Source organism: Podarcis erhardii (assembly GCF_964252035.2).
Source record: "Podarcis erhardii genome assembly, chromosome: 14".
NCBI classification, from domain to species: Eukaryota; Metazoa; Chordata; class Lepidosauria; order Squamata; family Lacertidae; genus Podarcis; species Podarcis erhardii.
In genome coordinates, this window is record NC_138503.1 from 41,155,369 (window position 1) to 41,177,754 (window position 22,386).

Below are 22,386 nucleotides of genomic sequence, written 5' to 3' on the forward strand. Positions count from 1 at the left end.
GGGTAGCCAACCTGGTTCTATCTAGATTTTGATGGAGTACAGCTTTAAAGAGCTCCAGCCAACCTGGTAAAAAGTCAAGGACAGAATCCAACAAAATCTGGAGGGCACCATGTTGGCCATCTCCATATTAAACGTTCCTAATTTCCCCCCTGTTTGTGAACCATTTTGAGACCCATGTGTTTGATTTCCTTTTCTAACGGTGCCTTTTTAACCTCATGACGGCCCGATCAGCCACAACCCAAAGAGGAAAGACGAACCGTTTGTTGAGTTCTTCGAGATCCCTTTTGTGAAGGAGTGGCTAAAGGACCAGTAAGTATAATCCAGGAATCAAATACAGTATGCCTGCCCCCCTCCCCCCCCCCCCCGCTCATCTTGCCCCCTATCTGGCAAACCTCAGGATAGAACTCAGTCAAATTGTCCCCTTTTCAATTGCCTTTATTATTCATGTGTAACAAAGACTCTCTGACATGCATGCTAATTTGGTAGCCACCTTGTTCCAAGGCATTTTTGTCCGTGGTTAATTTCCACACAAATTGAAAGGGAGAATGCTGAAGGATTCATTATTCCTGAACCCAGAGAGGAGGGGTCTTTAAATTGCCTGCTATTGTTTTGATTATTGTTATACGAATGAACAAATATTGTTTACTGGCGCAACAGTTTGACAACACATCTTTTTTTGTGGGGGGTATTCTGTTGATTCAGAGGGTTCCTTCAGAGTGGGGCCAAATGCATTTCCACTGTAGCACTTTTGCAACTATGAATAGGATAAGCAAGACTACCTAAATGGGTGATGGCATGTGAATCGGGCGGCAGTGTCACCAATGTGTTTGCCGCCCTGGGCTCCTTTGGGAGGAATAGCGGGATATCATTTTAAGGAACAAACATGTAAATAAATAAGGTGGTCCCTCCAGTAAATTAATAGAAGGAGATTGGGGTGCTTCAGAAACACTGGATGTGTGGGGAGTTGTAATAGGAGGAGTGTTGCATACTATTAAGCTATTCTAGAGCCTAGCTCAAAGTCACCTGCCGCTTTGCAAGTGTATGAAAGGAAATAGCCTTCATTTCTGCATTTGTGCGGTTTCCTGTGCCATCTCCCCACGGCCAGCTGGCACATGGGCATTTGACTGGGGTTACAAGAGCGCTTCAGTTTGTTTGCATTATGAAGTACCTCAAAACACCCTCTTGTTGAGCTTTTCATCCTCCGCTATTGACCCTCCGAATTCTCAAAAGTTTCTCAGGGGTTTAACTCCTTCTTCTGTCTGTCTATCTGTCTGTCGATCCATCCGATAGCTTCTTTGTTCTACTAATAAATTGCAGAACTGCACATAGCAATTTTTCTCTGGAGGCTAACGTGCATGCCAAGTGTATGTGGAACAACATTCCCTCCCCCCCCCACCTTTTATCCTTTTCATATTCTAATTGACCTAAGTCTGCTAGTCTCAGCTGCCTTTACAGTTGACATCACTCAGTTCTCAGCTGGCCCTATAGGGCTAATTTAGCAGGGGTGACTGCTTTCTTTCTCTCTCCACAAAGCTCTGTGCTTCTACAGGCTTTGCAATGTTTCAAGCGGCCTGCCCCGGCCCTGGTTTTCACCATAAGCATTTATTTTGAGCATCCCCCTGCTCCGTGCCCGGCTACACCGCTCTCATCTTAGCTAGAGCTCGAGGAGAGGGATGGCTTTTGAGCACCGGAGAGAATTGCTCTTCTCCATAGCATTTCAAAGAAATGGCGGGAGGAGAGTTTGTGTGAAAAAGCAGCTGGGCCGTCTGTAAAGGAGACGTCCGCATTCATGGAACAACTTGTTTGGAAGATGCTGGAGTGTTGGAAAATATGGGATAGATAAAAGAGAAGACGTAATTGCACAGTGCATAGTTAAAACTATGGGATTTGCTCCAACGGGAAGTACAGTGGTGCCCCGCAAGACGAATGCCTCGCAAGACGGAAAACCCGCTAGACGAAAGGGTTTTCCGTTTTGGAGGCGCTTCGCAAAACGAATTTCCCTATGGGCTTCCTTCGCAAGACGAAAGCCCATAGGGAAATCTCCGGGACAGCGGGGAAGCGCAGCGCGTCTTCCCCACTGTCCTTGGACCTCCTCCGAAGGCTGGCGGTGGGGCGGAGAAACCCCCTCCCGCCGCCAGCCTTGGGAAGGCTGCTCCGAAGGCTGGCAGCGGGAGGAGGTCTCTCCGCCCCACCGGCAGCCTTGGGAAGGCTGCTCCGAAGGCTGGCGGTGGGGCGGAGAGACCTCCTCCCGCCGCCAGCCTTGGGATGGCTGCTCCGAAGGCTGGCGGTGGGGCGGAGAAACCCCCTCCCGCCGCCAGCCTTGGGAAGGCTGCTCCGAAGGCTGGTGGCGGGAGGAGGTCTCTCCGCCCCACCGGCAGCCTTGGGAAGGCTGCTCCGAAGGCTGGCGGTGGGGCGGAGAGACCTCCTCCCGCCGCCAGCCTTGGGATGGCTGCTCCGAAGGCTGGCGGTGGGGCGGAGAAACCCCCTCCCGCCGCCAGCCTTGGGAAGGCTGCTCCGAAGGCTGGTGGCGGGAGGAGGTCTCTCCGCCCCACCGGCAGCCTTGGGAAGGCTGCTCCGAAGGCTGGCGGTGGGGCGGAGAGACCTCCTCCCGCCGCCAGCTTTCGGATGGCTGCTCCGAAGGCTGGAGGTGGGGTGGAGAGACCTCCTCCCGCCGCCAGCCTTCGGAAGGCTGCTCCGAAGGCTGGAGGTGGGGCGGAGAGACCTCCTCCCGCCGCCAGCCTTCGGATGGCTGTCCTGAAGACTTGCGGTGGGAGGAGGGTTTTCCTTCCCACCGCCAACTTTCAGAATGCTGTTCTGAATGTTGGCGTGGGGAGGAAAAACCCTCCTCCCACCGCAAGCCCCGGGAACAGAAGAGAAGCGCTGCGCGCCTTCCCCTCTGTTCCCGTACCTGTTCTGAAGGCTTGCGGTGGGGAGAAAAGCCCTTCTCCGCACCGCCAGCCTGGCAAGCGGTCTTCATAGGAACGCATTAATTGATTTTCAATGCATTCCTATGGGAAACCGTGCTTCGCAAGACGAAAAACTCGCAAGAAGAAAAAACTTGCGGAACGAATTAATTTCGTCTTGCGAGGCACCACTGTAGTGGTGGCCCTCAGCATGGTTCACCACTGTAAAAACAGGATGTTGAACTAGATGTGCCTTTTGCCTTATCTATCATGGTTGTTCTTATGTTCTTACATTCATGCATTTGTGTTTCTTCGCTAAACTGTGTGCTGTATTCTAAGGAAACATTGCTGTTGAGCTTGGGCTATCAACAGCTACTCAGAAGGGAGTCTGAACCACTCAGCACAGTGAAGGCCCTAACACCTGAAGAGAGGCCAAACTGAGATACAGTGGTACCTCGGGTTACAGACACTTCAGGTTACATACACTTCAGGTTACAGACTTCGCTGACCCAGAAATAGTACCTCGAGTTAAGAACTTTGCTTCAGAATGAGAACAGAAATCATGCTCCGGTGGCACGGTGGCAGCGGGAGGCCCCATTAACTAAAATGGTGCTTCAGGTTAAGAACAGTTTCAGGTTAAGAATGGACCTCCAGAACGAATTAAGTTCTTAACCCGAGGTACCACTGTATAAGGAAGTCATTTGGAAAACTTTGAAAATACCTGTCCTTTCTTCGGTGAGCTCATAGGGTATAGATAGTTCTTTCCTCATTCTATCCTTTCAAGTACCCTGTGAGGTTGTCTGGCCTGAGCACTGGTGCCTGACCCAAGGTCTGCCATTTTGCTGAGCATCTCATGTTTCAGAAAGCGCAGATTAGGTCAGTTCACTGTTCATTGTGAACTGAATTGTGTTTCTCCCCCATCGCTAGCCTGAAGCAGATGCCTCACACTGCCTTATGGTAGGGCTGGCCCTGAGGCCATTTCACCACCAGAGATCTGATCATGGGCCTTCAAATAACAGAGAAGCGAAAAGGAAGGACAAGTAGCAGCAGCAGACAGGGATTCTGGGGAATTCCATCAAATGGAAAAGGAGTGGGAAATGTCGATATTTGCTTATTTGTCCAATATCCAGGACAGAAATCAGTCAGGCGAATGCAGTCAGTCGTCACTGTTGTTGTTGTTGCTTTCAGTCCGCAATTGATATGTAGTTGATTAGGTTTTTTGGCCATTGCATTTGCATCTCACATTCTTTGCATTGAAACAAATGGCATGGAACAACATAATGACAGCATAACTTACGCACTTTATGTAATCAATTACACAGCTTACATAATTCGCCATAGCAGATAGTGAGATGGCTAAAGTACTTTTTGGCGGAAGATGAACTGCAGTGGAATGGAAGCACTGCTGTGTGTGATGAGTACAGGGTGGGATGGGAAATGATGCCTTCTCACATCCTTCAAGACAGAGTCTCTTCCCCTTTGCCTCATTCTTCACATCTCTCGTCTGTTCTTGCCACCTCTTCTCCCCCTTGGCGAGCACAGTTTTTGTTTCCCAGCTGAATGAACAAACTGTGAATCTATTGCTTTCGGTGACCGCTTTGGTTACATGTTATTTTCCGCTCCCCTGCCTTGTGTCTGTTTCCAATTTCATGACTTAAAAAAATTACACACACACACAAAACGTAAAGCCCTTTTAGGGACACCCCCCCCCCCGTATGTCAGCAAAACACTTAGCAGATCCTCTCTTCCACCATGCTGGAAATAACAACAGGAAGACATTGCTTCCTGGATTTGAAGCCTGTGTAAAAATCCAGATGAGCTCCTGCAACCACCATTCCAAACATCCACCCCCACTCCTCCTCCTGCAGCACCCTGTATCAGAAGAGATGCTGCATGCAGCAAACTTCCTCTCTTTCTAAATACGCTGGAACAAGAATCACTGCAGGGGCTGAACTATTAGATTGTCAGACAACGTGAATGTCAAAATCTGCCCAGCACGTTTGGCCTAGATTAACGCCTGCGTTCTCCATGTGCGAATCCATACTCCAGCAAAAAAGAGAAAGAAGCAACTATTCCATTCTGAAATGAGTTGACTGAAGCTGTCATTTTTATTTATTTTTTGGAAAAGGCACAACAGAATTAAACACTGTAAGAATTGCTGTGCTTCCTTGGGCCAACAGTCTACCTTGGCCAGGGATGGGAAACTGGTGGCCCTCCCAGATGTTGTTTGGCTCCAACCCCATCAGCCCTTGCTGGCACAACCAGTAGTCAGATATGATGGAAGCTGTAGTCCGACAGCTTCTGGGAGTGCCACAGGTATCTCATTATGGTGTTCTGCCTTTGGAAGAGGTTGCCCATATGCTGTGGGGAAGCTCAGAAGCTGGGCAAGATGGTGATCTCCATCCAGGATGTTTGCCCCCAATGTCTAGTGGTCAGGTATACAGTGGTACTTCGGGTAACAGACACTTCAGGTTACAGATTCCGCTAACCCAGAAATAGTACCTCAGGTTAAGAACTTTGCTTCAGGATGAGAACAGAAATCGCATGGCGGTGGCGGCGGCAGCGAGAGGCCCCATTAGCTTAAGTGGTACCTCAGGTTAAGAACAGTTTCAGGTTAAGAACGGACCTCCAGAACAAATTACGTTCTTAACCCGAGGTACCACTGTACTGTCTCTAAATATGGAGTTCCATTTTGCAGTTACAAGCAGGGCCTGCAGCAAAATGTTGCGGTGTGGAGTGCTCCCATTCAGGGTGCCAGCCAGACATGTCCATTCCTCCTCCTCAGTAGTCAATCAGTATTCTGTGTTTACTCTCAGTCCTCATTTGGTTGTTTTTAGAGTTCCGCCCCCGGCTTTTATGGATTCCTCCCTGAAATTTTCTGCCCTTCTGTCCATCTTTTGGTTCCTCCATGTCTACTGATACCCCAGAGCCCTCATGCCTCCTTCCCAGAGCTGGGCACCTCCTTACCTGCCTTGGGGAAGGCCTGCCTGAGGGCAGGGAAGGGGATGCCAAATTTTGGCCTTGCGCAGGGTGACATAGTACCCAAGTCCGCCACTGCTCTTGTGCCTCTCCAAATGCATCTCCTGAGGGACAGTGACTTGGGCTGCTGCAGATGAAGTGGCAGTTGATGGAAATCAGGGATCTCTAATGGGAAAAGTCTTCACACAACATTCCAGTCAGCTGGAACCTGCTGCCAAATTCCTTGCTTCAAGCCATATGTATAGCTTTGTGTGGCACCATCACCCCAACTCTTTTTGACTCCAGGACAGGAGCCATTGTAATCATAGAGTGGAAATAAGTGAAAATATATAAGTGTGTGCTGACTTCAGAGTTCCATGTAACTAACCTGCCAAACCAAGGATCAACTTTAGGAACCACATTGGTGGTACAACGTTGGACTGTTGAGCTGAGATAGCATCGTCTTGCCCAACCTGGTTTTATATGCTAGTCAAACCTTCGCCAACCTGCTGCCCTCCTGATCTTTTCAATGACAACTCCCAGCAGCCCCAGCCAGCATGGCCACTGGGATCAAGAGATTTCAAATAGAAGAAGATAGAAGGCTCCCTGCACACTGACATCAAGTTAACGTTGATTTATGCACTGCAAATTTGGACAGATAATCGAGGATCCTCCCTGGCGCCCTTTCAGATATAGTGTTTGACCCACCCTTTCTCAAAGTGGTGTGGAATTTGCTGGACAACAGAGAGTGATGTGTGAAAATCTGCTTGGGGGCATATTTCAAAAACTGTCAGATCTCGATGACTTCAGATTTCAACCACATACATTAACGGGGAGAATTTCATCAGCCTCTGCCTTAAAAGAAAACAGGCATTTCATGGGTTAATCCATTACTTATTGCTGACAGTGTTCATATGCAGCATTGGAGACCAAGTGACATAAATTAGCATCTCATCTTAGACCCAAGAGTAGTTATTTCCTTCTGGGTGATGGTGATGGTAAATAAATAGCCCTTAATTACTTCTTCGCCTGTGCTTCCATTTTGGTATTTAGATGGGAGCACATACAAAAGCTTTAAATGTAAGGTAACCTCCTTCCTCAATGTGCTACAGCTGCCCCTTGCTGCAGCCTGCCCTATAATAGCAGTATCCACTTCCAGCAAGCAGCCATTTATCTCCTCATGCAGAAGTGGGAAGTACCATATAGAACAGTACCTTTTTTCTTTCCTTGGAAAGTCCTATTTCTATGGCTAATAGCTGTCTTAAGTCAGCAAATATTGGTGTTTGTGGCACCAACTTCCTTCGCTTGAAAGCAGGGACTTTGGGGAGTTCCATCAGAAATGGGAGCAGAAATTGCTGCAATTCACATGTTCATCTGAGGTCAGCAACAGAAATTGTTGTGCAAGTCCGCAACGTTACACACATAATTGCATTATTTTCTGCATTGTTTTTATTCTGTTGATATTGTTTATTTATTATCAATTTATATCTTGCCCTTCTTCCTGCAGAAACTGAGAGCAGCAAACACATCAATAATACCATATTTTTTGCCCTATAGGACACACTTTTTCCCCTCCAAAAATGAAGGGGAAATGTGTGTGCGTCCTATGGGGCGAATGCAGGCTTTCGCTGAAGCCTGGAGAGCGAGAGGGGTCGGTGCGCACTGAGCCCTCTCGCTCTCCAGGTTTCAGGAAGCTATCCCCCCAGCCCAGCAAGCTCCGGGAGCGATGGCGAAGTTGTGCGCAACCTCGCCATCGCTCTCCCACCCGTTCTGGGGGCTGGGGTTGGGGGAAGCTCGGGCTTCCCCAGCCCCGCAAGCTCCGGGAGCGATGGCGAGGTTGCGCAACCTCGCCTTCGCTCCCGGACCCCCAGCCCCAAGGCTAAAAACAAAGCCAGGAAAGCGAACGGGATCCATCCTGCTCGCTGTCATGGCTTCTTTGCTCTTTGGGGTTGGGGGGGGAAATAATTCCCCCCCCCTTTATTCCCCCCCCCCCAAAATAAGTGCATCCTATGGGCCGGTGCGTCCTATAGGGAGAAAAATATGGTAACAACAACAACAACAACAACAACAACAACAACAATCTTTTTAAAACATTCTAAAAACAGTTGAAAATATTCTAAAAAAAGTTTAAAACATTTTCTTAACCTGTGATCTCAGAGTTGCCAGGAGTGTTTTGATGTTTTTCTTCCACTGAAATGCATTGGCATTTGTGACATAATTCATTACATTAGTTTGGGTCAGAGAGAGAGAGAGAGAGAGAGAGATGAATAACGTAGATTTTAGCGTAAACTGATCTGTAGCAGAATGGAAACAGCGCTGGTTATGTGTGGAAGACAGGACAGAATGAAAGTTGCTGCTCCCTACATCCTCGCTTGTTTGCCAGCAGTTCTCTTCTTTTCTTGCCTTTTAATAACACATGAGTCACATGTCTGGGATTGCAGGAGGGATGTGGATAAAAAATAGCCATTCCTCTGGGCTCTGACGGAGGGCACTGCTAATGCAAATAAGGATAATCTGTAATATAGGATCATAGGAGTATAGAATTGGAATTTGTTGATTTTTTTACGGTGGTAGTTCAAATCGTGAATTTACTAAGTCACACCTTGTATCAAAGTACTGGGAAGCTATGCTATTTCTGAGCCGAAATCTTCCTTGTACAAGCAAAATGTTTATGTTTCAGATATTGTGTATAGATTGGTGTTCACAGGATAGCTGTTAATTTCAAAATCAACGGAGTTGTCAGCTCTGATTCGTCATGGAGTGTCACAGCTGTCTCCTGCCACAAATAACTTTCCCCCTCTCCCCCAGTTCACTCTTGATGGGCTATTGCCTCTGCTCATATTCTATTTTTATTTGACCTGAAGCCAATTACTAATACTCCTGGAGACAAAAATGGACCTGGCATGCCTTCTGCTCCCGGCCTGCTGAAATGATTGATATCTCTAGGAGACTTCCCCCCTCCACCCCCTGAATATTGAGCCCTCCCTCCGCCTTTGCCTTGATTTATACATTGCCTTTTCTACTTTAGTCCTGGATCAGTTCTCTGACAGCTCCTCATGATTTAAAAATGAAGCCTGTGGAGCTGGGGCCAGAGCTAATTTTCCAAGGTTAGGAAGGATGATCTTGTGTTTCCCTGAAAGAGGATATTAACGTTGGTAATAAATGAAGGAGAGAGCCACTGTCAGAGGGCTTCAATGGGGTGCTGGTGGACTTTTTGAGGACATAAAAGGGGGCACTTTGGAAAACCCTATGAAGTTGATAGCACTGGGAAGCATGATTGTTGTTTATATCCTGGTATTCCAGGTGTGGGAAACCTTTGGCACCCCAGATGTTGCTGAACTATAACTCCCACCAGCCCAATCAAGCATGGGCAATGTCCAGGGATGGTGGGAGTTGTAGTTCAGCAACATCTTGAGAGCCTACACTATTCCATGTCACATAAGGTTGGTTAAAAATATGACTTACTGTATTTTTCCTTGTATAAGACTATATTTTTTCCTAAATTTTTGAAGTTTAAAATAAGGGGTCGTCTTATACACGGATAGTGCATAGTGCATTTTCTTAATTCTGAGTTTTAAAAAATAGGATTCGGTCATCTTATACATGGAAAAATACGGTAATTTATCCATGATTTTCTGCCCTTCTGTCCATCTTTTAGTTCCTCCAAGTCTACTGATACCCCAGAGCCCTCATGCCTCCTTCCCAGAGCTGGGCACCTTCTTACCTGCCTTGGGGAAGGCCCGCCTGAGGGCAGGGAAGGGGATGCCAAATTTTGGCCTCGCACAGGGTGCCATAGTACCCAAGTCCGCCACTGCTCTTGTTCCTCTCCAAATACATCTCCTGAGGGACAGTGACTTGGGCTGCTGCAGATGAAGTGGCAGTTGACGGAAATCAGGAATCTCCAATGGGAAAAGTCTTCACACAACATTCCAGGTCTGCTATGGGGCAACAAGGCTCAAGCCTACTAGTTCCTGTTCTTGTAAGTTCTCTTGATGGAGCAGAGGGAAAGTCAGCTGGAACCTGCTGCCAAATTCCTTGCTTCAAGTGAACATCACACTTTTCATGCATAGGCTGTTCTCACTGGGCCATGTCAGAGCTTCATTGCCTCCATGACCATGACAACTGTGGGGCTGTCTTCAGTTTGCATGACAGTTGGAGGATAGACGTTGGTTGCCTCTGTACTTTGTTGTGACAGCTCCAGACGAGGTTGAGCACACTGTCCAGTCTTGGGATCAGTTCAGCTTTTGAGGCCTGAGGACGTCGTCATGCTGCTTGCAGCTATCTGATCTACCACATGCCCTCTCAACACTCGCCTTTCATGACTAGTTTGAAAATGTCCAGGGGGCCGTTGGTTGCCTTGGTGGGTCCTAGGTCTACTAAGCACATTTTTGGATGAGAGGCTGGGGCTTGTGGCACTTAAAGAGGCAATAGGGTGTCCACTCCTTGAAAAAGCCCTCCATGGATTTGGAGGATTAGGATAACTACTAAAGGTAGGATTAGGATTAGGATAACTACTAAAGGTAAAGGACTGCTGGACGGTCCAGTCAAAGGTGACTATGGGGGGTGTGGTGCTCATCTCGCTTTCAGGCCAAGAGAGCCAGTGTTTGTCCATAGACAGTCTTCCAGTCATGTGGCCAGCATGACTAAACCATTTTTGGCGCAATGGAACTCTGTGACGGAAACCAGAGCACATGGAAATGCCGTTTACCTTCCCGCCGCAGCGGTACCTATTTATCTACTTGCACTGGTGTGCTTTCAGATTGCTAGGTTGGCAGAAGCTGGGACAAAGCACCATCATCGTGCAGATTCGAACCGCCGTCCTTCAAATCGGCAAGCCCAAGAGGCTCAGTGGTTTAGACCACAGTGCCACCCACGTCCCTACAGGATAACTACTGCCTGGTCACAGATACCCCTTTCTGAGTATGGTGCTTGAGAGGATGGCAAATCCATTCCACTTCGAGTTCGGTCTTGGGTATGGGACTGAATTGGCCTTGGATTTCTTAATGGATGACTTTTATTGGCTGGACTGACTTGGTTAGTTTGTATTGGAAGGCAGTGGTTCCACTCCTACCTACAGGATCATTCTGAGAGATGTGGCATTAGTGACTATACCTCAGCCACATGTCTGTTATTTTTTGAGGTGCCACAAGGAGCCATCTTGTTCCCAGTTCCCATTTCGCAGTTCCATTTTCCATCTAATTGAAAGCACCGTGAGCAGTCATAAGGAGACTTGGAGTCTGATGTCGTTAGTTTGACAGTGACCTTCCTTTTACCCAAGGTGTGATTTTGATTTTTAAAAAAACACACACAAATTTGCTTCAGTCCTAGGCCACCAATTCCGCTGTCCCTGCTGTTAACAGAGGAAGAAGCAGGCAACATAATTCAATCATTCTGGAGAGGTTATCGGGTAAGAGTCATCTATAATTATTTTGTTTGATGTTGAATCTGTGCGACTGCAGAGGCCCTGGGGAAAACCCCTTACATAAATTCTAAATAGCAGGTGCTATAAATAGCCACGAAGACCCTGATGGTTGGCTTGTGTTTGCATAGAAGCTGTCTCGTGCTGGCAGTCTTTTCGTGGGGAGAAGGAGGGGGCAAGCTGCTGTGCTTTTATAAATAAATAAATAAATAAAGATTAACCCGAAACAAAGAAGTTCAGAGATGAAATGGGCTTCACCGGGGTGTGAAAAGCTTCCTTGCTCTAACTTCCATTTTTTATGGTCCCTTTTTTTTCTGGTGGCAAGAAGACGTCTGGAAAAAATCCCCAAGTCTCATGTCTGAGCATGTGAATCAGCGCAGAGGAGGGCAGAGGAGGGAGGGATCCACTGAGGCAAGAGAAAAGACATAAATGAAGGAACAGGATGCTGAGCTGTTTGGGAGGAAAAAATAAAAAGGGGCGAAGAAGAAGGATTATAGGCCTATGTACGGGGTGTGCTCAGGTTTGCCTTAATGCCAAAATAGTGGCTTTATGGGTCCCTGACGTTGCTTAACTCTAGTAGAGCACTAGTGACCAGGTCACTTCTCTGGCTCTGTGTACAGGTTGAGGAGGGATGAGAGAGCTGTTGAGACACAAAATAAATGTCTGTCTTTGTGGAAAAGGAGGCAGGAGCGCTTGGGGGAATGGCCTGGGGCAGGCCCTTGAGCAGCAAGCACCACCTTATCTCTGAGGTCTTGCCGCTTGGAGGGTCCATTGCTGTTCTTTGAGGTGAGGTAACAATGTGGGAGCCCCATGTGTCCCTCTGCCACAAAAGCAGCCCCTCACCTCCACATTCCTCTCTCCTCAAAAGGTGTGAGTGGTAGGCTCCTTGTGAAGCAACCAAAACATGCTCCCACTTTTGCAGAGACAACTCTCCCACCCCTCCTCGGCCTGCATGCAGAAGCTGTTTGTATTTTTTAAGTAACGTTTCGTTGTTAATCTTAAAAAATTATGTTTACTTTCTTTGTTTGATGGGTCAAAATAATGCCCTTTAGGATTATGTGCACCATAAACGTTCACCTTAAAAATATTCCCTGTGTTCACAGCCTAATGGTATGTGCTGTGCATACCTATGAAAAGGCTAGATGGGGAACAAACTATGGAAAACTAGAAACTAACTAGGAGCATAGGCTTCCTCATGCCACATGTTCATGATATGTGTTTCGTTTGTGAGGCATTTCTAAAATTAATGTGCACATAATATATCTTCAGTGACATTGCCGTGCATCTTGAGGTACTCATCTGGAGAAAAAAAGCCAGAGAAGTCATAAGAATATTTCATTATCTGTCCATTTTTGTATTCAGTGGTTCTTGCTCTGCTGTGGTTCTGTGATCCTCTCCGCAGGATCAGCTCATTATGGAGTCATTTTGGTAAGCTACCTTTAGTCAGATATGACTGAATCTGTGCTCTTTTATCTGAAAGCAGCTCTACATTGACCAGGCTCTGATACAGGTTATCTTTAATATTTCTTGTTATGAGCAATAACAATGCTACTGTCAAATGTGCATTGCATTAATTATATTAGGAAGTTTCAGCTGCCTGCTGAGGGCCTTTTTGGCACAATTCTTTCCTGATAAATTTGCTCAGATTCAATCCAACCTGGCTCTGAGAGATGGGAACCTGTGTCACAGGCTTTAGTAGTAGTCACTTGTAGCAGCTGCATGGATTGGTTTCAGCCTAGTTTCCCTCAAAGTTGTGAGCAATGTTGGATCCATAGGTTTTCCTAGGAAAGAGACATTTGGATCCAAGCTGAAGTCCTTGACTCCTAGACTTGGAAGGGGCCTTTGAAGAACCATCTGCAACCATCTTTCCAAAGTTGTCTTCAGAATTGTCTCCAGATGATTTGTTCTACAACTCCCACTGACTATCGGCCATGCTGGCTGAGGCAGATGGGAGATGGGAGCACACCAGGTTGAGGAAGGCTGTACCAGTTTTTCTCTGACTTATTTCCCATCTTGGCAAGTTGGTGTGATCTCGGTGAGCCACCGGCAGAAATGGTGAATGCCAAATTTGGGGGAGAGCATTCTCTGCTTACTTTTTAAAAAGCCAACTTGGTGTATAGTTGAATTTAGGCATCTTCTCATCCCTTTGTAGAAAAGGTTACCAAGGTTGTAATAGCAGAGGCACATTTAGATTATGTTTTCAGATCGGGATTCCAACCTGGCTATGAGACTGAGAGGGCTTTGGAAGTCCTGGTGGGTGATCTAAGTCTAAAGGTTCAGAACAGCCCATGAAATAAGCAAGGAAATTTGTGCAGGTGTCAAGCCCAAGACGAAGTGTCCATGCACCGAAGCAGATCTGTACAACTTTGATCTGCTGACCGAAAGCCAACTTAATAGGCATGCATAATAGCCCACCTGAGATTCCCTGGAACAGTTTTACTGCCTGCTAAGGGCAGGGTAGACATGTTTTCATGATGGGCTTGTGGACTTCCTGGAAACATGACACTGGACTAGTAGATCTCTGATTGGGCTCTTTGTTTTGCTGCTCTTTTGGCCAAAGGAAAGTATGTGGAGTTCCTATGTTGACTTAAAGGTGATGGGGTAATAATTCTGCATGTACTCTCTTTATCTTTTTAGACCAGGAGATATTGCATGTGTGCCACTGTTTCCCTTGCAGGAAAGAGCTACTCATCTGGGTTACCCTGGTAGTTTGTCCCTGGGCTTTCTGTTACATGCACATCCACAGGAATGCTTTTTGGCAAGGGGGAAGTAACACTCCAAACAAATGACTATGCTGCTACCTCTTGTCTTTGTGTTGACACACTTACTCCCAAACAGCAGCTACACTGAAATGCTAGAAACCATCATGTTTTCTATTGAGCAACAATAATTTCTCCATCAGGGAAGACCAGCAGAAAAGCAATCCAAAAGTCTAGATAATGGGTGTTTCACTCTAGCCTTATTGGCTAGATCTTCTTTCCTAAGTATTAGTCATTGCTGTTACTTCATGCACTGGCTAAAAGACAGTGCTTGCTGCTGCTGCTGCTGCTGCTGCTGCTTTCAGTCCAGAAATGATACATAATTGATTGCATCCCTCCTACCCCCATTTACATTCGGGTTTCGTTTGCATTGAAATGAATGGGGTGGAATAACTGAACGACAATGTCATTTTGCCACAGTGGGTAGTGAGCTGACAAATGTAGTTTTTGGCGGAAGGCAAACTGCAGCAACGCTGAAACAACATTGCATCAAATACGGGGCAGAACAAAAAATGATGCCTTTTTACATTAGTAATTAATAATAATAATAATAATCATTCTTCAAGGTCCGCTGTGAACCTGAGGTTCAAGAATTACGCCAGTGGCAGAAACACTTGAGGGAGACAAAGAACATTATTAAACGTGTGCGAGAATTCTGGGCCAAGCAAGAGAAAAAAGGTAACTTTCTCCTCCCCACCCCCCCGCAACAGGTTGCAAATGGGACAGCTGGAAGAAGAAGAAGAGTTTGGATTTGATATCCCGCTTTATCACTACCCGAAGGAGTCTCAAAGCGGCTAACATTCTCCTTTCCCTTCCTCCCCCACAACAAATACTCTGTGAGGTGAGTGGGGCTGAGAGACTTCTAGTGTGACTAGCCCAAGGTCACCCAGCAGCTGCATGTGGAGGAGCGGAGACGCGAACCCGGTTCCCCAGATTACAGATCTACCACTCTTAACCACTACACCACACTGGCTCTCATTTAGTTAAATGTTATACTGTGGTTAGCCGAAGCATCCTTTTGTTCAAGCACTAGACATGGGCAACACTGCCGGTTAGGTTTTTCTCATTTCTCCAGTCTTCAGTTCTCTACCTTTCCAAATAATAATAGCATCAATATTCTTTTTTTAAAAAATAGGAAAAGAAAGGAAGTCCTCGTGTAAATCAATTCCCACACATTTTCAGTTGAAACTTCATGAAGGTTTTCGAAGCAGAACTACTGAACAATTTAGAGATGTGAGTGATCTGGTTAGTAGATGGATCCTGAGAGGCATAGAAGTCTGTCTCAGGTGAATCAGGTTGGCCTTGCCCGAAAGCACGAATTTGCTTGAAAGTGCAGACAGTGACTTTCTCCACCATCCCTGGAGGAGACTCTACTTGGGCTCAAGACAGGGTGCTAAATAATATGTAGCATGTGCTAAAAATAAGATTTCGCTCGGCAGTGCTTGTCAGTTCGGTGCTCTTAACATACATGATGCCTTTTGCTTTTATGACAACATCATTGTATATTGTTGCCATCTTGGTACCCGTGATTGTAAATCCCTCCCAAGAGGAATCTCCCCACAAGTGGTAAGCCTTTTGAACTGGTGGCATTTATAGGAGGACCAATGTAATAAATAGTGTTGTTTGGTCTTGTTTGAAAGGTCTGGAAAACGTAAGGTATGGAATAATTCCTAAATCGGGATTCGCACACCCACCCACCACCCCAATTTAAAAATAAAATGCAGAACCCTTAAGGGATCTCTGCAATGCAATATAAAGGTGCAACACTGATGGGACAGAACAGAAACGAGCCAACACATGTTGTACAGTGAAGACATTTTGCCTTTTTTATTTTTGAGAAGCATCCCAAAGCTTTACGCATCCATTGTGTGCACAGCACATTGTGATGACATTCTGTCCAATACAATGGATATCTCTGTGTTTGCATTTTGCTGCAAAGACAACTGGTTCTCTATCCCAAGTGTAGCAGTTCTGGCTCACAATCTATTGGGGTTTTTTTGTTCTTCCAGAAGTTATTATAGTGATAGATGAGGATGATGCCTTGGGGGCAAATGACCTTTGCCACCCCCCACCCCCGACTCCAATTTGCTTCTTCACCCTTCTTCATTTTCAAGGGAAGAATGAACAATAAAACCACAATGAAGTTATTGGTTCTTTGGGGGAAGGTTAAAAACCTTATTCCTTTTAAAAGCTGTTAATATTATTATTATTATTGATAGCATGTATTGCTTATTTTTTCATCGGGCTTGGAAGGAGCATTCTCTTGTAGCTGGTAGAATAGCTTTTGGCATGTGCTTGGTTGGTTTGCCTTCGGTGCCCACAACAATTTTTCTGGTTTGCAGATGTGTTCACAGGCCTAAAAAGACTAGCAATCCCTGTTTCAGCATTCTATCTGATTGTGGGATTTTTGGTTTGTTTGCCCTAACAAACAGCAGTTGCTTAGCCAACAGCAAGGCATGGTTTAAGGCTGGCTAGTTGCCAGGATTTATAAGGTCCAGTTTGGCCCTCGAGATATTAGTGTTCTAGAGTGATAATTTCAAGCATTCAGGAAGGACACAAAATAAACATAGAACTACACATACAGACTGATTAATTTCAGAATTAATATATGAAGTTATAGGAAAGGGGGTGGAAGTCTTTGTGCCTGGCTCTGAATAGTGGCTGCTGTTTTCAAAATACAAATGTGGCTTTGTTTGGGGCAAAATGTTTGAACAAACAATTTTGTTGCCATGTGATAAACCCCAAAGAGGAAGGGCTATCAAATTCTATAGCCTTCGGTCTGCCAAGTGATTGCGAGAAGAATCTCAAAGGATGACAGTTATTATTCCAAATACATTTGGTCAAAGTGTGTATGAAATAAATAAGATGATTCTCAAAGAAATTGGGAGATGCCTTTCTACACCTCCTCCTCCTCCTCCTTTCAGTGTTGCACTAATAAAATTAAAGCCACATTGGTATTTTGAAAACAGCAGCCTCTGGAGGAGGAGGAGATGTCAGAAGCTGTAGAGGCAATGGGGTTTGGTGAGCAAGAAGAGGCTGGGGCAGAGAGCCATCCAAGCTCAGAGGCAGAAGAGGTAGCTGGAGGGGAGTGGGGCTAGGAGACAGAGAGGCAGGTTTTTGAAGAATCCAGGGAGTCTCCCTCTCCTGCCTGGTCTCCTAGAGCAGTGTTTCCCAACCTTGGGCCTCCAGCTGTTTTTGGACTACAACTCCCATCATCCCTAGCTAGCAAGACCAGTGGTCAGGGATGATGGGAATTGTAGTTCAAAAACAGCTGGAGGCCCAAGGTTGGGAAACACAGTCCTAGAGCACAGAGAGAATTGAAATGAACAAATCAGAGATTGTTTGTGCGCAGACGCAGTCTTGGAAAAAACCCTGGAGAGGAGGGGACTTAGGCAGCTGTGGAAAGGTGGAGGGTCTTCAGTCCTCACAATTGCCTCATTGCAGTAAGACCTATTGGGAATAGTTGCTGGGATTTCTAGGCCTATTGGGAATAGTTGCTGGGATTTCTAGGCCTATTGGGAATAGTTGCTGGGATTTCTAGGCCTATTGGGAATAGTTGCTGGGATTTCTAGGCCTGCACTGATTTGGTTGCTTTGCATAAAGAGTTAACTTCACTGACACCATGTTTTTATTGCTGATCTACGCTTGACTCCTGCTCCTGACAGGCCCTCCTGTTAGTATGACCGGCACTAGCATTGTTATCATTTTAGTGCAAAGTCTTTGTTTATTTGCCCAGACATTATTTAAGGGTTTGGTTTTTTCATCTGCACTCCTGTTGCCGTTTGAACTTTAGCTAGTAAAGGGACCCCTGACCATTAGGTACAGTCGTGACCGACTCTGGGGTTGCGGCACTCATCTCGCTTTATTGGCCAAGGGAGCTGGCGTACAGCTTTTGGGTCATGTGGCCAGCATGACTAAGCCGCTTCTGGCGAACCAGAGCAGCGCACAGAAACGCCGTTTACCTTCTCGCCAGACTAGTACCTATTTATCTACTTGCACTTTTATGTGCTTTCGAACTGCTAGGTTGGCAGGAGCAGGGACCGAGCAACGGGAGCTCACACTGTCGCGGGGATTCGAACCGCCGACCTTCTGATCTGCAAGCCCTAGGCTCTGTGGTTTAACCCACAGCGCCACCCGCGTCCCTTTGGACTTTAGCTACCTCTTATTTATTCCGATATGGGGCTTTGTTGCTTTATGATTTTATTTTACAGTTTGCTTATATTACCTGTGGCGCGCCATATATTCTTGCACTACAACTCCCATCATCCCTGGCCCCTGGCTATGCTGGCTGGGGCTGCTGGGAGCTGGAGTCCAGCAACATCAGAGGTTCCCCACCCCTGACACAGAGAAAGGGTAGGTTATAAATACTTAAGGTATACAAGCACCGTTTTGTGGATTTCACAGAAATCTTGAACTGCTTTCCAAACAAAAGCACAGCACTGCACTGCAAGTTCGAGGAGCATGCGGCGTTTGCATCGAGTGCTTTCCAAATGCCAGGGATGGTTGGAACACTTGATCGTGGCAGTGACAGCTGAGAATGCGGCGGCAGGAGTCATGCGACCCCAGGGAGGCAGATCCTGATGCCGTAGTCCACACCCACCACCGGGGAGTCTTTGAAATGCCAAACCCACTGCAGGATTATTTCGCTTTCGGAAAATCAGAAAGGAAACAGCAGTCACGGTGGTGGGTAGAATGAAAAGGGATGCTTCGGGTCAGCTGGATCAAACTTCCTGCTAAAGCTATATACACTAATGGAGTCGCATTAATGATCTCGGGGACTGCAGTACTGGCTCCTTCTGACTAGTTCACAGATGTATTTACCAGTCAGTGCAGAGGTCTGTCTGGAGCTATATTCCTTCTCTTTGCATGTTGCCTTATTCTCATTCAGGTGATGAACATTGGTCTGTAGGCTAAAGATGGGAATCTTGTGGCACTCCAGGCCACAACCCTTAGTATTACTCATGCTGGCTGAGGATGATGGGAGAGAGTTGGAGTACAGCTGCATCTCGAGGGCCTCAGGCTTCCCATCCATGCGCTGCTTTGCATGGTTTGAGGCTGGAGATAGGGCAACTCACACTATTAGAACCTCCCACCCACCAAAAAATGTCATGGAAAGGGCTGGCATTGGGGCTGGCACCAGGTTTATGGGGGGCCATGCCCCGAGGCTGAACTGAATTGTGTAGCTTAATGAACCATTTGTAAAGTTGCAACGAACATGCTTTGTGTGCGGAAGGTCCTTGGCTGAATCCCTGGCATCTCCAAGCAGGACTGGAGGAAAATACTGCACAAAACTCTGCTGCCATTTGGTGTAGTAGACAATATTGAGATAGTTGGAGCAACTCTCACTTGGTATTTGGCAGTTTCCTAATTTTCTCCAGGCTGCAGTTGTTTTTCTGTAATTGCTCTAGTCATCAACCATGCTGGTACTCTGAGGTGTTCACAATTCCATCTTTGCACAAGGATCGCATGTCTAACAGTCTGAGACTATATAACCAGTAGCTAAAGGGGGAGCTGAGAAGCTTTCCATAGATGGAAATTTTAGAAGTGTCCTAATCTGCCCAAAGAGCACTCTCATTCTAAGATGCTATATGAGCATCTCCAACTCCCTCTTGTAACAACCATTTTCATCCATAACTTTGCCTAGATTTTGCACTAGACTGTACATTGTGCTAACTGCTGTTTTAGAACTCAAATCATGAGCATTCAGACCATCATGGAAACAAGTGTTTAGAGCCATTTGTCTGGTTTTCATTTCTTTCTGGCCAAGGCTCCCCACTCTAGCCTACCAAAGGTTGTAAACAATGGTTTATCAGTTCAGACATTGCATCCTACTGCAGTTAGAACGAACCCTTGAAACCCTTCAAAGCTCTGGTTTCTGTTTTTGGTTTGCTTTACCAAAGTATGTTGTTCTCTTGATTGTGCCAAAACACAGTTAAGCTTCTTTAACCATGATTTGGCGTGATGTCTAGAGTGAGCCACTGCACACTGCCTGTTCTCATTCCAGAGAGTATTGTTCAGTCAGCCAAGGGTATACCATTGCCAGTCAATGTATGAGTTTCCAGAAAGCATTGCTAGTCATTCCCTTACTATTGGATGCTTCCTGTGCACAGACACATGTCTCTGAGATTTCTGAATACTTTTGGGGAACATCTTAGCTTTATAATTAAGGTTTAGTTACTCCCTTATGATTACATAGGGCTCTTGGGGCCTGTTCTCATTTCAGCTGCTCATCTGGGGATGGTTTAAAAAAGAGATTCCTTATGAATCTATTCATAAGAGATTCCTTCTTATCTATTTGATTGAATTCTGGATTCATTTGTTCTCTGCATAGAGCAGTGACAAACCTGCTCCTATTGCTTGCATTTGTTTGAACTTTTGTGCCCCAGATCTTTCTTCACAGGATATACAGCAAAAAAAATGTGTTTCTTAGTCAGAATTGCCCATATTTGTTAGGAGAAATATGCAGTAAGACATTGGTGAATTTTCATGGGGACTTTAAAAAAGCAAACTAACGTGGAAAGCTGGAGCACTGGATTTAAGACTGGAAAAATGAGAAACAGAAATAAATAGAAATGGACAGATTCACCCATCCTGGGGCGGGGTGTGGGGGCATCAATAGTTTCCCCAATATCACATGAACTGAATGGACATTATCAATGCAGACTGTGGAGACTTTCCCAGCAGCAGCATTGCATAGCTAAAGGAATCTGGGTGACTTTTAAGACCAGACTCTCTTGTTCCATCTAGACAGGCAGCAGCTCCTGTTTCATGCTGATGCTGTTTTGGGCATTTCATTAATCAGCTGGAGCGACTGTCGGATTCTATATCTCTTTTACCCTGAGCCCCTGTGCTCATTTGCCTCTCTAAAAAGGAAGTTTTGCTCCTTTGCAAGGTTGTTCTACTGCTGGCTGTGCAAATTCCCATTCACTTTTTGTTTCAAATGTTTGCATTGGGTAAGTTCTCCCATCCCTTACCCCCTTCCTTGACTTTTTTTAAAAGTTGAGGTAGTGTTGAAGTAAACCTTGACTTGCCCATGATATTGTTGTCTTGCACTGATTGTTTTGATTCAAGCTGCAATCGTGTACACTCACCTGGGAGATCCTTCTATTTCCAACGTTCAGGCTGCGAGTGCCATTCCTTTTATATAGCCAAAACAACAACACCCCATGCGCAAGAGGGAGGTGTCTACAGGGAACCCTAAGGTTTGCAAAAGTACAACAAATATATTGGGAGAACAACCCCTAAGTTTGAGTGGGTGTGTGGGAAACCCCAAAGTAGACGGTGTTGTGAGACAGGGAATGGAGAAAGGGAGAATGGAATCCCCCCAGTTAATACTAATTTCTGAGCAAACCTGCATAGATTACTTGCATTTATATCCTACCCTTTTCCATCCTGGCTGAGGCTGATGGGAGTTGGAGTCCAATAGCATCTGGAGGACATGACTATTGCAAGCAGCTCTTGCATTCATGATACGGACCTGCTTTAAAAGGGATGTTGAGATTGACGACCTTTATTTTAGCCTCGATGTTCCTTGAAATGGTCATGTTTCAACACTGCTGGAGGGTTGCACCACACATGTACACACACACTTACAGATGTGGACGTGTAGCGGGGAGTCCTGCTGGCCTGGGCCCAATTGTGACCATGTGGAGATCTCTGGATGCCAGGTTGGCTCCTGACATCTCCACCTGGCTGGCCCCTCCAGCTTTCTTAAGCAGGTAAGCAGAAGAGCATTTATATCCCACCTTTTTCTCCAAGGAGTGCACTGTTCGCCCCACTCCACAGTTAATCCCTATGACGACACCGTGAGGTAGGTTACGAGGCTGCAACTGGTCCAAGGTCACCCAGCAATATTCATGACTGAGTAGGGATTTGAACCCTGATCTCCCAGGTCCTAGTTTGACACTCTAACCACTACACCACCCTGGCTTCTTAGAGCACTTCTGTTGTAGGGCAGCTATATAAATTAAGTAGGTAAATAAATATGGGGAAAGCAAATGTCAGTTAGCGAAGGATCTGAAGTTTGTTCATTGAAGCTTGGATTTGTTTTATTCTGGATTGTTTTATTTGATGTTTTAATGTGTTGTTAAACAGTTTGAGATTTTTTCTCCAAAATAGAAATTGGTATAGAAATGAAATGAATAACAACAATAATAATAAAGCCCACGGGGAGGGTGCATAGACACACTGTTGTGGCCACCATAGCCCAGGTTTAAGGTGCCATTTGGCAATTAGATTATACTGAGTTTCTAACACTACCCTCCAGGCCTCTGGATCAGGCCCTCAAGACTCCCCTGCCAAGGCCATACCCTTCACTGGCCCTGTTTTGCACTCTTGAGTTTTTTTG

At 46.1% G+C, this 22,386-nt stretch overlaps 3 protein-coding genes and 1 long non-coding RNA gene across 4 annotated transcripts in view; 2 read left to right on the top strand and 2 right to left on the bottom strand.

Annotated features, from left to right (window-relative positions):
* Positions 1-22,386, bottom strand: part of UMOD (uromodulin) — a 293,482-nt gene that overhangs the window by 81,589 nt on the left and 189,507 nt on the right. The window lies entirely within an intron of this gene.
* Positions 1-22,386, top strand: part of IQCK (IQ motif containing K) — a 37,159-nt gene that overhangs the window by 9,593 nt on the left and 5,180 nt on the right. The window contains exons 6-8 of the mRNA XM_081840176.1: positions 232-309; positions 11,184-11,268; positions 14,606-14,717. Of these exons, the coding sequence (XP_081696302.1) occupies positions 232-309; positions 11,184-11,268; positions 14,606-14,717 (275 nt within the window). The remainder of the gene's footprint in view (positions 1-231; positions 310-11,183; positions 11,269-14,605; positions 14,718-22,386) is intronic.
* LOC309329170 (acyl-coenzyme A synthetase ACSM5, mitochondrial-like) overlaps positions 3,708-22,386 on the top strand; it is a 267,701-nt gene continuing 249,022 nt past the window's right edge. Inside the window, exon 1 of the mRNA XM_081839799.1 lies at positions 3,708-3,718. The gene's annotated coding sequence lies outside the window, so the exon portion shown is untranslated. The remainder of the gene's footprint in view (positions 3,719-22,386) is intronic.
* Positions 6,481-10,220, bottom strand: LOC309329399. The gene is made up of 2 exons (XR_014151127.1): positions 9,586-10,220; positions 6,481-6,716 (listed from the first exon to the last, which is right to left on the bottom strand). It is a non-coding gene; the product is annotated as an uncharacterized lncRNA (long non-coding RNA).